Genomic DNA, 12,219 nt, shown 5'->3' on the forward strand with positions numbered 1-12,219 from the left:
TGGTATCTTATGGCAAATGCCAGTTGCCGGGCAGTGAGTGCAAGGCCCATTAGGATATTTTGGTCCCTGATACTGATTGTTTGGTCAGAGACATTCACACCAGCATCCTATCCGAGGTCATTTTGTAGCTCTAGCAGTGCTCATCCTGTTCCTCCTTACACAAAGGAGCAAACACTGGTCCTGATGATGGGTTAAAGGTCTTCTACGGCCCTGTCCAGCTTTCCTAGAGTAACTGTTTGTCTCCTGAAATCTGTCTCCTGTGCTGGGAGAAACGGCAAGCCTTCAGGCAATGGCACATATTGATGCACCATCCTGGAGGAGTTGGTATACCTGTGTAACCTCTGCCAAATGCAAAACTAGGTTAAAAAAAACAGTCAGAAAAGATGAAGAAGGAAAAAAGTCAGTGACCTCTAACTGTAAAAACCATTCCTGTTTTAGTGGTCGTCCCATTGTTGTCCCTTTAGTGCACCTGCTGTTAGTTTCATTAACACCAAAGCAGCTGAAACTGATAAACAGACTCCAACTGCTACTTAACTGACCAGGTCAATATCCCACAAGTTCAACTGACTTGATGCTTTTAATGTTTTTGAGCAGTGTTTCCTTTTAATTAGAGCATATTTTTTAAAATCTGCTTTTCTGATAACCAAACACTTATTTTATCAAACAGCTAGTGTTTATGATTTACAGCAAATTATTTTGTGGACCCCATGGCTGTGTGTCACAGATGCCATTTTGAGAACCCCTAAGCTAGACCGATATAGCCAAGCTATCGCAGAGAAACACAAGAACATATGTTTTATTTTCATTTTGGAGAACCAGCCCACACACAGAAGCATCTCCATCTGATCCTCTGTTACTTTCATTCGATACGTGTTAGTGGAGCACTGCCAGTGGATAATACACTAAGCTTTAATCTACTCCTGTTTGTGTGTTTGCCTTTTTTCCCCGTCTCGTGTGTGTTTGTGTGTAGGTAAACGGAGTAGACATGACAGGCCGTAGCCAGGAGGAGCTGGTGGCCATGCTGCGCAGCACCAAGCAGGGAGAGAGCGTGTCTCTGGTGGTGGCTCGGCAGGAGGACATGTTCCTGCCTAGGGAGCTGGTAAGAGAGCGTGAATACGCAAAAACGCAGCATCCACACAACGTCCCTTCACTCTTCTTTGTTGATCACTTGCTTTCTCTGGTGGTCTCTGCTTCATCCCTACATTGTGACATTTTCCCTTTCTTTTCCTTTCAAAGGAGCAAATCCTCTTCATCTTGATTTTTTTTTTTTGCACCACAGACACACAAACACACCCGGAGCACGAGCTCTGGCCTTCCTGTTCCTCTCTGGTTTGTTGACACAGTGATGCCAGAGGAAGTCACACACACGCTCAGACACACAAGCCACAGCGGGGCCCCAGAGGAAACGCGCAAGTGTGTCCATGCTTGTCGGCACGCCCCGGGTGTTAAGTGACTGTTTACCTGTTGCGGCCGGTGGGGTCAGAAGCCGGCACAATGTGACCGAGCCTCACAAGGGACATCTTATCAATAAACACACACAGAAAGCCAGCTGGCCCCTTGAAAGTCACTCGCTCTGCGTAAATGATGTTTTCGCCTGTTCTCTCCTTTCTGTCCTCTGGTTATTCTGATTATTCCCTTCCCATTACTTCAAAGCACTGTGAGAAAGACGCGCGGGGGCTTTGTAGTGACTGATGCATATTCACACCTAGGCGAGCTGCGCACACTTAAACTCCCGAACACCTAGACCTTGATATAAAACTCACGCGCACACACGCGCGCGCCGAACACATCGCACATCTTTAAACAGCTAAGTTGCTGCTTCCGAAAATAGTTTGCCCTCATTAATGGCCCAGCAGTCTTGGCATAACAAGTGCACTTTGAAGAGACTCTACAGTCTTCATCTAACACTTGCTTGTATTTGTGCATTAGAGAGAGACTTAAAGAGTTGGGGAGGGAGGGAGAGAGGGAGGGGGGGCCTCTCACTCCTGTATCTGTCGAAGTTGTTGAAGTTGTTGGTGCCCCGTGAGATCTGGCCCTTATCTCCAGCACAGTCCTCCACCTCAAAGACATTTTGATGTCCCCTAAGCGCGCACGCACACACACTTAGAGATAGACTCACAAAGACACTACACACACTCTCTCTCTAGTGGTTCTATTGATTGACTTTAGATGTGCAGACTCCTCCCCACTAAAAACAAAAAACATAAATACGCAGATGCGGAAAGAACTGCAGAGAAAAAGTTTGCAGTTAAATGCATGCAAATGAGCAAACGCACACTTAAACACACAATGCTACAGGACACACCTCCCACCTTCCTGCGCTCTCCTTAATGATACTGGATGTTTCCAAATGCTTGTACTGAATTATTGTGGAATTTCGTGCCGGTGGTCGGATATCAAGAAGATGCAGACACATTAAAAGTGCCCGTCTGCCTCTTCCATCCTAAGGATGTGTTTGAGTGCCTGCCCGACTAGTGATTATTTTTCCATGCTTTAGAGGCTTTAACGTCTTGTAGAAAGCGTCCTTATGCATCCACACAGCAAACATTCGTGTCTGTAGTTCAGCACAGCGGTTTTACATCCAGCAGCTGCTGAGGTTAATTAGCCGAGTCCATCGACCAGCATCATATTGCTGCTGCAGGTAATTCGTCTGCATTATGAGCTTTTGTATCTATCAAAGCTCATTTTGCTCTTGAGCAGAAACATTTTTGTTCAGCTGAAAATGCCCGTCTCTACATTTATCTGTCTGTCTGCTCGGTTCAAGGATCACTTAAGGAAAGTGCGTTTGCGTGCGCTTGGTCGATGATGCGATGTTATGTGAAACCTGAAAACAGGTTAAGGACTTTGTGTTGTTTGTGCTGGATTTTGCATAGATGCGGCATGGAAAACACTCGAGTATCCCTGTCAGAGCTGTACAGTGAGTTGAAAGGATAGATTAGTGCACAGATAGTGTGTCCTTGTATCCAGAGTCTGACTGAAACTGACACTGAAACAAAGGTTCAAGGAAGCCATTTTACACTACTTGTAAAGCTCAGATATGTTTAAAGTGTAAGAAAAATTGCTTGGCTCCCCTTATGACCCTGTTCTCTCTCAGTGCTTTTATGAAAGAACCTCTTTGGAGTATGAAAGTATCTTATATCACTGTTACACCCAGTCTGTGCCGTGTTTTTCTCCTGGTAGCCCGATTTCTTCGGAGCTCCCGGAGTTAGTGTCAAATGTCCGAGGTTTGAGCTCAAACGGAGTCTGAAGGAATTTGTATTACAGTGTTTCTTTGTGACCTTCAGCATTCCATTCATTTCATTCACATTAGAAATCGAAAGCATTTGGAGGCCTTACAAAATGTTCATGGTGCACATTTTCAAATTTCTCTTCTCGGATTAGATTTCAGGGAGTTTTTTTTCTCTTGCGTGGTACAAAGACAGCTTCTAGGGGAGGAAATCGACGTAAGAGAAGCTCACTGTATTTATGTAAATGTAGAGGAGTCTGAGCATTGAGCAACTTAAAACGGGTGAAGTGTTTGCTTCTTTATTTTTCTAGAAGTTCATCGTAAACAGTGTATCCCCCAGCTGTAATACCTGCTGCTTTTCATGCCTTTTAGCACTAAAACTAATCCTAACAATATATAGCCACTGGATTGTTTAGGTTTGCTGGTTTGTGTTTAAACCCATAGTGGTGCTTGATGGAATATCCTTAGTGTCAGGGTGTAAGTAGTGGAGTAGTGCACAAATCCAGTTTTTCAGGTGAAGTGATTATCAATATAGTGTCTGTAGTTCAGTACAGTGGTTTTACATCCAGTGGTTGTTGTTTTCATCTGCAGCTAATTTATATTTGGTTTTATGACTCAGAGTGTCAGTGACAGGTCTAATCAGAAATAGCCTGTAAAAGAGGAGCTGGGGTGGAGGTGGGTTGCAAATTGGCTTGCATGTCACAGCAGGCCTGACCAACGTAGGCCATGTCCACACTAATAAGTTTTCCTTTGAACACGCATCTTTTTCTCTTTCGTCCTTTCGCCTTTCGTCCACACTGAAGCAGCGTTTTTGGTTAAGGAAAACTGAGCTTTTTGAAAACGCTCTCCAAGGTGGATACATTTGAAATTTAGACTGCAAAAACAGAGGCTTTTGAAAACAATGATGCATTTTAGTCATATGATGCAGTCATGTGACCAGTTCAACTAAGGTGGCGGACGGCATTGTACAGCAGTTGTTCTATTTGCTCCCAATTTTTACAGCCCTATTAAAGATTTGTAACAGTTTGTACATAGCTCCAGATGCTCCAGATAAACCTCGACGTTCCTCCTCGACGTGTCAAAGAGACGGAAAGTAAACAAACGGCTGACGGAAATGACGCAGGTCGAATAGTTTTCATGCGTGCGCACTACAGGAACGTTGCGTTTTCAGTGTGGATGAAAACGATAGTGTGGACGCAGAGCGTTTTTAGACGAAAACGCCGTTTTCAAATTTATCCGGATTAGTGTAGATGTAGCCTTAAAGATTGCATCCTACATGCAATTAGTCAGGAGGATGCTTTCAGCTGATCCATCAGCTGATGTGGGCTGACACTGAGAGCAGCTGATCTGTCGGTCTATCAGGCCTCACTGACCTAATGCGGTGCTCACTTTGTGCCAGAACTTCAATGTCTTTGTGAAATTTGGTAGAATTCATTACTTTCAGGAGGCTGCACGTATGCACGCATAAAAATTAATCAAATTTAATTGAAATTAAACAAGTAAGGCCTTGACTGAGGCACACGGGGAGGTTAGAGGTCAAACCAGCTGTGGAGCAGCTGATCAGGGTCCAGTGTTTTGCCAAGGGGCACTTCAGCAGAGCAGGCACTTGGTGGCACAGCAAGTTGAAGCGAAGCATGACACTGCAAGTCTAGTTTTTATACTCCCCGTGCGACCGCTGCCAACCCATAAGATTCTCTCCTCCGGTGCTCATATAGTCTGTTTTATCTCGCTTGTACAAGTAAAGTAGACTTTTAGAGGAACTGGCTGAACTGCTGATTGATTAGTTTCAATGGAGGGAGGGGAGTTACTGATGTTTCATGAGCAGCGTGCGGTTCTGTGAAAGCGCTCAGCGGCGCTGGGAGGCATGCTGGTCTGTTGTAGTCAAAAGAATAACAATAAAGCGTGTGAATTAGCCTCCTTATTAGGATACAAAAAAGCCGTCGATTTTCTACCCCATCTCCTGCACCAGCGCACACTCTCTGAGTAATTAAAAAGTGATAACTTCTAATCACAGTTTCATTCCTGTCAGCATTTCTGCATCTCCTCCGCTCGGCGCGCTCATTATTTCACGGGGCCTCGTTTTGTTTCGGGGCGGAGATTAGAGAGTTGCTTTGTAATGTTTTTTTCTGTTTTAAGCGGGTTTTTGTCAAGAGCAGGATATATATGTGTGCGTGAGAGAAAGTGTGTGTTTGTCATGCCAAGGACAGGATGGGGGGGTCACTCTGCACATGGCTGACCCACTCCTGCCACCAAGCCCAGGGCCAGCTCACAGGAAAAAGCAGGTTGTGAGGAGAAAAATAACTTTGCTGTGTTGCTGTTGTCTTTTTCATCAACTTGGCCTCTTTGGCTGTCTTCTTTTTATTTGTACACATCCCGTCATTCTTCCTTCTCTTTTTATTTTCCCTGTCTGGAGCTCTTCACGCCGTTCCAGAATTATCCCCCAATCAGTCATTTTTTATTTTCCTTTCTCTTCATTGTGAGGTAAAGGTGTAAAGCGGCGAGGAGGCAAGACATTAAGGCGATTAATTGGCAGCTCCATCGTCGGCGTCAAGCGCGGCGAGATCGCATCTTAATTGAATGTCGCTCTCACCGCTAATCCCCCCGCTTTGAAACCCCCCATTTAGAAATCCTCAGCGACAAAAGGCTCTGTGTGTAATCGCCGTGTGTCACCTCCCCTCATCTCCTCTTTGCCTCCCGCCCTGGGGTAAGAAAAAGCTCCTTTTTGTCCCCTCATTTGGGTGTTGAAGAGGGTGGCCTCACTCCTGACTAAAAGCTTGTTAAAGATCCATTGCTGAGGGCTAACAGCGGAGGGGAGAGGCAAGGGGCCCCACTCGCCTGGAGGATGCCATTTGCCCCCAAGGAACGGGCATTAGCGGGAATATCAGCGATGTGTGGGAGTGGGTTTGCGTGGTTGGACCACTACTGAGAATCACTTGGTTGTGTAAATAAATATAAATAAGCAGTGAGTTAGAATAAATAAACATCTTGTTTTAATAACTTCTCAGTGTCTTTTTTTCAAGAGCCTGCTGTGCTCTGATGTGTCCACCTTCACCTCGTGTGTTATTGCAGTTAGATCACAGAGGTATTTAAAACCTCCCAGGTTGCCACCTGAGTCTTCTCAAGTGTCTCTCAAGCAGGAAGAAGCAGATTGTCTTTGTAATGCCTCTGGTTTTGAGTAGCAGCACTCTGAAATGCCTTGTTGATAAAAATAAGCCCCGACTGAAAATCTCAAATTATACTCGAGCAGAAAATAGATTCTGTGACTTTTGAAGGTTGGGTTTTGCTCGTTATTCGTATCGTGGAACTGATTATGAGCACCGAGTTAAAGATGTGTAACGATAAAGCTATCGTTTCATTTTTGAATGTTTTGTGCAGATTGGGGTACCTCTGTAGGCCAGAATGTAAAATGAAAACGCAGAAATGACCCTATTTCCGATTTGAAGTCTCCTCTTAACTCAAACACATTTTTACGTACTGTCATTTGAGTGCAGCCTGATGTATGTGCAGAGTTTGAGACCAGCGAGCTGTTGGCCCATCAGAATGAGAAATGTTTCTAACTCACCTTAAAGTTTACTTCATGCAAGAAAATGATGTGACAAGAGTAATGGAGAAACTGGAAATTTTCAGTGCACGTGCACTGAAAACGGAATTTTCCGTGAGATAGGAGAAGGAGAGCTCTTGACCTCACCAGGGAGATGAGGGCAATTCTGGGCTAATCCATATTACTCTGAGGTGGGTCTTGAACATTTTTGAACTGAGGTTTCTTTAACCTCTGTTTTCAAGACTGGAAAATGAGGTGTGAGAGACCTGACCTGAATTAGGGACATTGCAGTTTGATAAGAAGTAAGTCCTTATTACTGGGGTTTGCTAATAGTTGTAGTGAGAGCACTAACAGGGACTGGAAAGACGGAGCTGTCTCATTCGTTGGCTCCCTGTAAAATCCAGAGTGGAATTTCAAATCCTTCAAATCCTTTTCCTCACATACAAAGTCCTGGATGATCGGGCCTCATTATATCTTATCATCTGGATCAGGTTATAGGCTCAGGCTGCTAAACTACCTCCACTTTCCTCTCCTGTGCATGTGCTGCTATTGTCTTCAACTTTGTCGTCTCTCTGCCAAAGTTTGTGCTTTGTCTGGTTTGTTAGTCACCTCCCTGTGCTCTTCTCTCGACTCCCACTCCAGCTGGTTGCAGCAGTGAGCTGGTTCTTTATTTCCACCTACTGTTGCAGATCTCTTGCTCATACTGGATTGTCGGGTTCCTAATGTCTATATTGTTGTGGGGTTTTTGGCCTCGAGATGACTGCTGTTGTAACTTGGTGACGTACAATGAAAATGAGCTGAATAAATCCCAGTCAGCTTGCCCACCCGGTCCTCTGCAGGGGTGGGCAGTATTTACTTCATCAAGTCAAGAGTCAAGTCAGCTTCCTCCCACCATCCAAACACATGCGTGTCAAGTTAGCTGGTGATTTACATTGGCTGTAAGTCTGAGTGTGAGTGCATCCAGTGCATACCTTTCATCATGTGACAGATGGGATAGACTCCAGCCCCTCTGAACTGGATAACTGGAAGAAGATGAGAAACAAATAAGGATGAAATCAAAGGCAGCCATCGTATATTCACATGGAAAAAAAGTGCTGACCGTTTCTTTTTCCAAAGACGACACAGGATGCAAATGCTTATTAATTCCCACCTCTGTCTAATTCTTCTTTATATTGTGATGAAACTATAAGTGCTCTAGGTTTGCTGTACTGTACAGTGCATGCCACTTTGAAACCCTCCTCCAACTGAGCTCATCTTTGTTTCTGATTTAATCAAGGGCATATCTGATGACAGTGATGCCTGCTGTATTTGTTACTGGTGTTTCTCTCAGGTGGTCCCAGAGCTATAACACTTTTAATTAAAAAAGAAGAAGAACTTGATAACACCTCTTTGTAAAGCAGCCTACAAGTAAGCTGAATTTGAGCACCTGAAAATAGGTGACTGTTTTTATAGAACTGACCAAGCACAGTGTATCGGATCAGTGCTTACCTCTTTGCTACCATGCAGACGGCCTTCTAGGTTTCCCTCATTTCCCATCACTTAGTCGAGAGGTTTGACTCTCTCTTTGGAGCTGACTATCCCTCCAGGCTCGAAGGCTTTAACGGGCTGTTGTTTTAATTAAGCACCCAGACAAAGCAGCGCTGACAAGGGGGGAGACGGTGTTGCAGGTCTGGAGGATCACAGCGAGTCAGGAAGAGTGAATTTTTCTTTTTCTCTCGCTAAAATTATACTTGAGGACATATTTGACTCCCACATCCTTCAGCACTGTGCCACGATGACAAGGGGAATGTGAATATGGATTCCTGCTTCACTGAAGAGTGAGGTGTGTGATGTAAGGCTCCCGCAATCCTGCCGTGGGTACTCAGATCTTTAAAGCTGTGACAACCGGCATGGCGGTGATAATGTATATGCATATTCCTAACAAAATCCAATCTGACATTTACTTATCTTATGAGTCAGAGCTGACTTTAAAGCGCCTATTGTCTCTGCCGTATTTTTTCGAAACCTCTCGCATACTTTCCGCCTCAACCCGAGCAAGAATAAAAAGAGAGAGCGAGAGATGTGTAGCACAAGCATATACACACAACCCCTCTTAACCTTCCATCTCTTTTCTCAAAAAAAAAAAGAAGCTTGGGAGTGAAGTGGTGTTGAGGAGACTCCCCTCCGCAGGCTCTCTTTCTTTCTTTTCCCCCCTGGGTGTCTGAACCTGGCATTTTCCCTTTTGCTTGCTCTCCATTTTGCCGTCCTCTAATGACAGACATTTTCCTTTTCTCTCTTTCCGTCGCCTCTTTCTCCCTTGCTTTCACTCCCCTTCGTCTCATTTTCGGAGCAGTGCTGCTGTTGGTCATTTTCCTCACATTAAATGGCAGCAGACGGGTAGGGTGTGGGCGTGGGGTGGCGGATGTGAAAAGAAAAAAAGAGCGTCAGAAAGTAGAGGAAAGAACCCGCAGGTGGAGAAGGGAGGGACGTATAGTGAGATTGAGAGATTAGGACGAAATGTAACGAGGTGGGGGGGTGAATGAGAGAAGAAGTGGATATACCTCAGGGACGGGTTATTACTTTTAAATGCTCCTCTGCGCCACCATCCTCTCCCCTCCTCCTCTCCTCTCCTTCCCCTTCCTCCCCCACAGGGCTCCAGGAGGAGGTATGAAAAGGTTATTATGTTTCCTTTAGAAATGGCTTGCTCTCCGTCTACGCCTTTCATCTCCAAATGGAATAACCTCTCTACAGTAGCGTGCTTATTTTTCTCGCTACACCTTCATCTGTCTTTCCAGTACACAACACACACTCCTGCCGTCTCCTTTCCTTTTCTCTCAGTTTTTTTTTTTTTCACTCCCCACAGCTGCCTTCCATCTCTTTAATCCATCTCTCACTCCTCCTTTTTTTTTTTTTTTTTTTCGTGGTGTTGAGTATAGTCGGTGCACTGTGCTGTAGGTACATGCCTTATCAGTCAGTTCAGTTGGGTATGGTGCTCCTGCCTCACTCATCAGCTATCACACTCAGCAGTTATCATGTAAAGTATGCTCTAGGTGTATGTGTGAACAGATTATAGTGTTTTACATAACACCTGAGCCTCTGTTCTTTACTGTTTTTCAGAAAGGGGAGGACTTGAGCAGTCGGGTGATGGAGGATGGCAGGGAGCAGCTGATGTACGAGATCCCGCTCAATGAAACGGGCTCGGCCGGCCTGGGGGTCAGCCTAAAGGGGAACAAGTCCAGGGAGACCGGAGAGGACCTGGGAATCTTCATCAAGTCAATCATTCATGGAGGGGCTGCTTATAAGGTATGAAATAGACACATCCATGTTTTCAGGCCTTTAGATCCCACTTTTATGTAACATCCATCCATTCATCCTTTCTTCCTTCCTGCCTTCCTTCCTTCCATCCATCCATCTTATCCAGTTCAGGGTTGCTGGGGGGCTAACAGACAGCTCACTTTGTGAGCTCAGTGTAATTGTTAACAAATGGTTCCCAGCCTGTTTCACCTGACATAACCCTCACAAACTCTTCCAACACCTTTCACATTCAGGTGACTGTATTTTAAACTGGATCTGGATAACTTTCAGTATTTCAGCCATCTACAACTATTAACTTAGTATTTCAAATATTCAACCAACCCTCTGACCTATTACTCATTTTAAAAGGCTATTCATTGTATTAGTAATTTCATTATGGAAACTCTTGCTAACCCTAATTGAATAAGTAGGGCTTGTTTGGAAGGGTTCCCAGGAGAAAGCCTCTTCTCTCTAAAAATGGCTTAGGTTTCCAAAGTTGTATCTGAGGAAACCACAAGACTCAAAGTACAGATGGAAAAAAGGAGGCAGAAAGGATAGACTGCTAATTGGAAGGTTGGTGGTTCGATCCCTGGCTCTTTCACGCTGCGTGCTGCAGTATCCTTGGGTAGAATGGTGAACCTAGCATATTTCTTACCACCTCTAAGGCACGATGGTTGAGGGGTGATGATTTGGGCTTGTTTTGCAGCCCTGGGCACCTTGCAGTCATTAAACTCATAACAAATTATTCTAGAAGTTGAATATGAGGCCACCGGGACAATGACTGCAAGCAGAAAAACCTACAATGAAGCGGTCCAACTCAGACCTGATTAAAGTGCTTTGGTGCGACCTTAAGAGAGCTGTGCATCAATAAAGTCCCCCAAACCAACGCTGTAAAGGAGAGCAGGCCAAAGTTCACAGTGATGTGAGAGATGGAGAAAACAATCACTTCAACCTATTGCTGCTAAAGGTAGTTCTGCAAGTCACTGAATCATGGAGTGTACTTGGTTTTTCACAGGACTCTATGCAGTCCTGTGAAAAACTATATTTTTACAGGACAGAAGAAGACCTGTATGTTGACATGTTTCTTTAAGAAAAACAAAATCCATCTCACCAGAACAAAAAAGGCATTTTAATTGTCATTTGAAGCAGTGAAATGAGCTAATATTTCCCCTGTTCTAAGCAGAAACAGCTCCTGGGGGATTTACAGGTTAGGAATCGATCTGCAATTTTTTTTAAATCTCAGACTTAAACTGTTCAGGCTTCTTTGATTGATCGTTTTATTCAGTTTTTGTTTCTCCCAGGTACATAGAAGAAATGTCATGGGGATTGTTCTTATTGTCTTTCTTTTTGTTTCATCTAGTTGTATTTAGTCACTCTATTTCCCCTGTTTTCTGATGTCTTTCTCTGTCATTTCCTGTCATCTCCTCTCTCCCATTTCCTGTCATTCTCTGCTTCCAACCCCGCCCCCTCTTGGTTTCCCTTAACCTTTGACACCCATTGACCCCAAGTGGCCTTGTCACATAAGCACTGCAGCAGTCTTATCTATATCACTCAGTGCTCACTTCAAGTTGTGAGTGCATCAGGAAAAAAAACATCCTATTTCAGCACTTTGGAGACTCCTCTGCTTGGCCTCAATCTGTGTCCGCCAGCAAATGTCACAAGTCTTTGCGCCTCTCGTCGCTGCCCCCAGATCTGCTCTGCACGACAAGGAGGCGCAAAGACGAGTGTGGCGTTGTAGATAAATAGCTGTTCTGGGATCAGGCAGGCCAGACAGAGGCTCCCAAAAGTGCCTTCAGAAGTAGTTTTCAGACATCTGCCGATGCGGATAGCGCTCCGACAGAATGTCGTCGTAAGATCTGCGGCTGGCTGCGAAACTGGTCTCTGGGACAGAGTAGCGAGGCAGGGGAGACAGACAGCAGCGAGGAACGGAGGGAAGGAGCCTAATGAAAGAAGACAGCGGGTGAACGAGTGCAAGAAGGGAGGGAATCTGAGAAGGAAGAGATGAGCTGTATCGAACGAGAGAGCGACGCAAAGAGGCGGAATAAGAGGAGAAAAAGAAAATTGAAAAGTGTAGACACTCAGCAGGAACGCAGCGCGTAAGAGTAGATACTGTATGTGTGCGTGTGTCTCCTCCTCGACGTCGATTCATGCTAATGAAAAGCAGCTAAGGGCCCTGATG

General features: G+C 44.9%; 1 protein-coding gene across 2 annotated transcripts in view; it reads left to right on the forward strand.

The window, feature by feature from the left end:
• Positions 1–12,219, forward strand: part of pard3ba (par-3 family cell polarity regulator beta a) — a 207,590-nt gene that overhangs the window by 71,649 nt on the left and 123,722 nt on the right. For both annotated transcript variants that reach the window (XM_085347625.1, XM_085347626.1), the window contains exons 10-11: positions 971–1,099; positions 9,864–10,049. In XM_085347625.1, coding sequence (XP_085203751.1) covers positions 971–1,099; positions 9,864–10,049 — 315 coding nt within the window. The remainder of the gene's footprint in view (positions 1–970; positions 1,100–9,863; positions 10,050–12,219) is intronic.

This window comes from Diplotaxodon limnothrissa, linkage group LG23 (genome assembly GCF_057381915.1).
Source record: "Diplotaxodon limnothrissa isolate DT_005_m linkage group LG23, D_limnothrissa_male_GT1.1, whole genome shotgun sequence".
Taxonomy (NCBI): Eukaryota; Metazoa; Chordata; class Actinopteri; order Cichliformes; family Cichlidae; genus Diplotaxodon; species Diplotaxodon limnothrissa.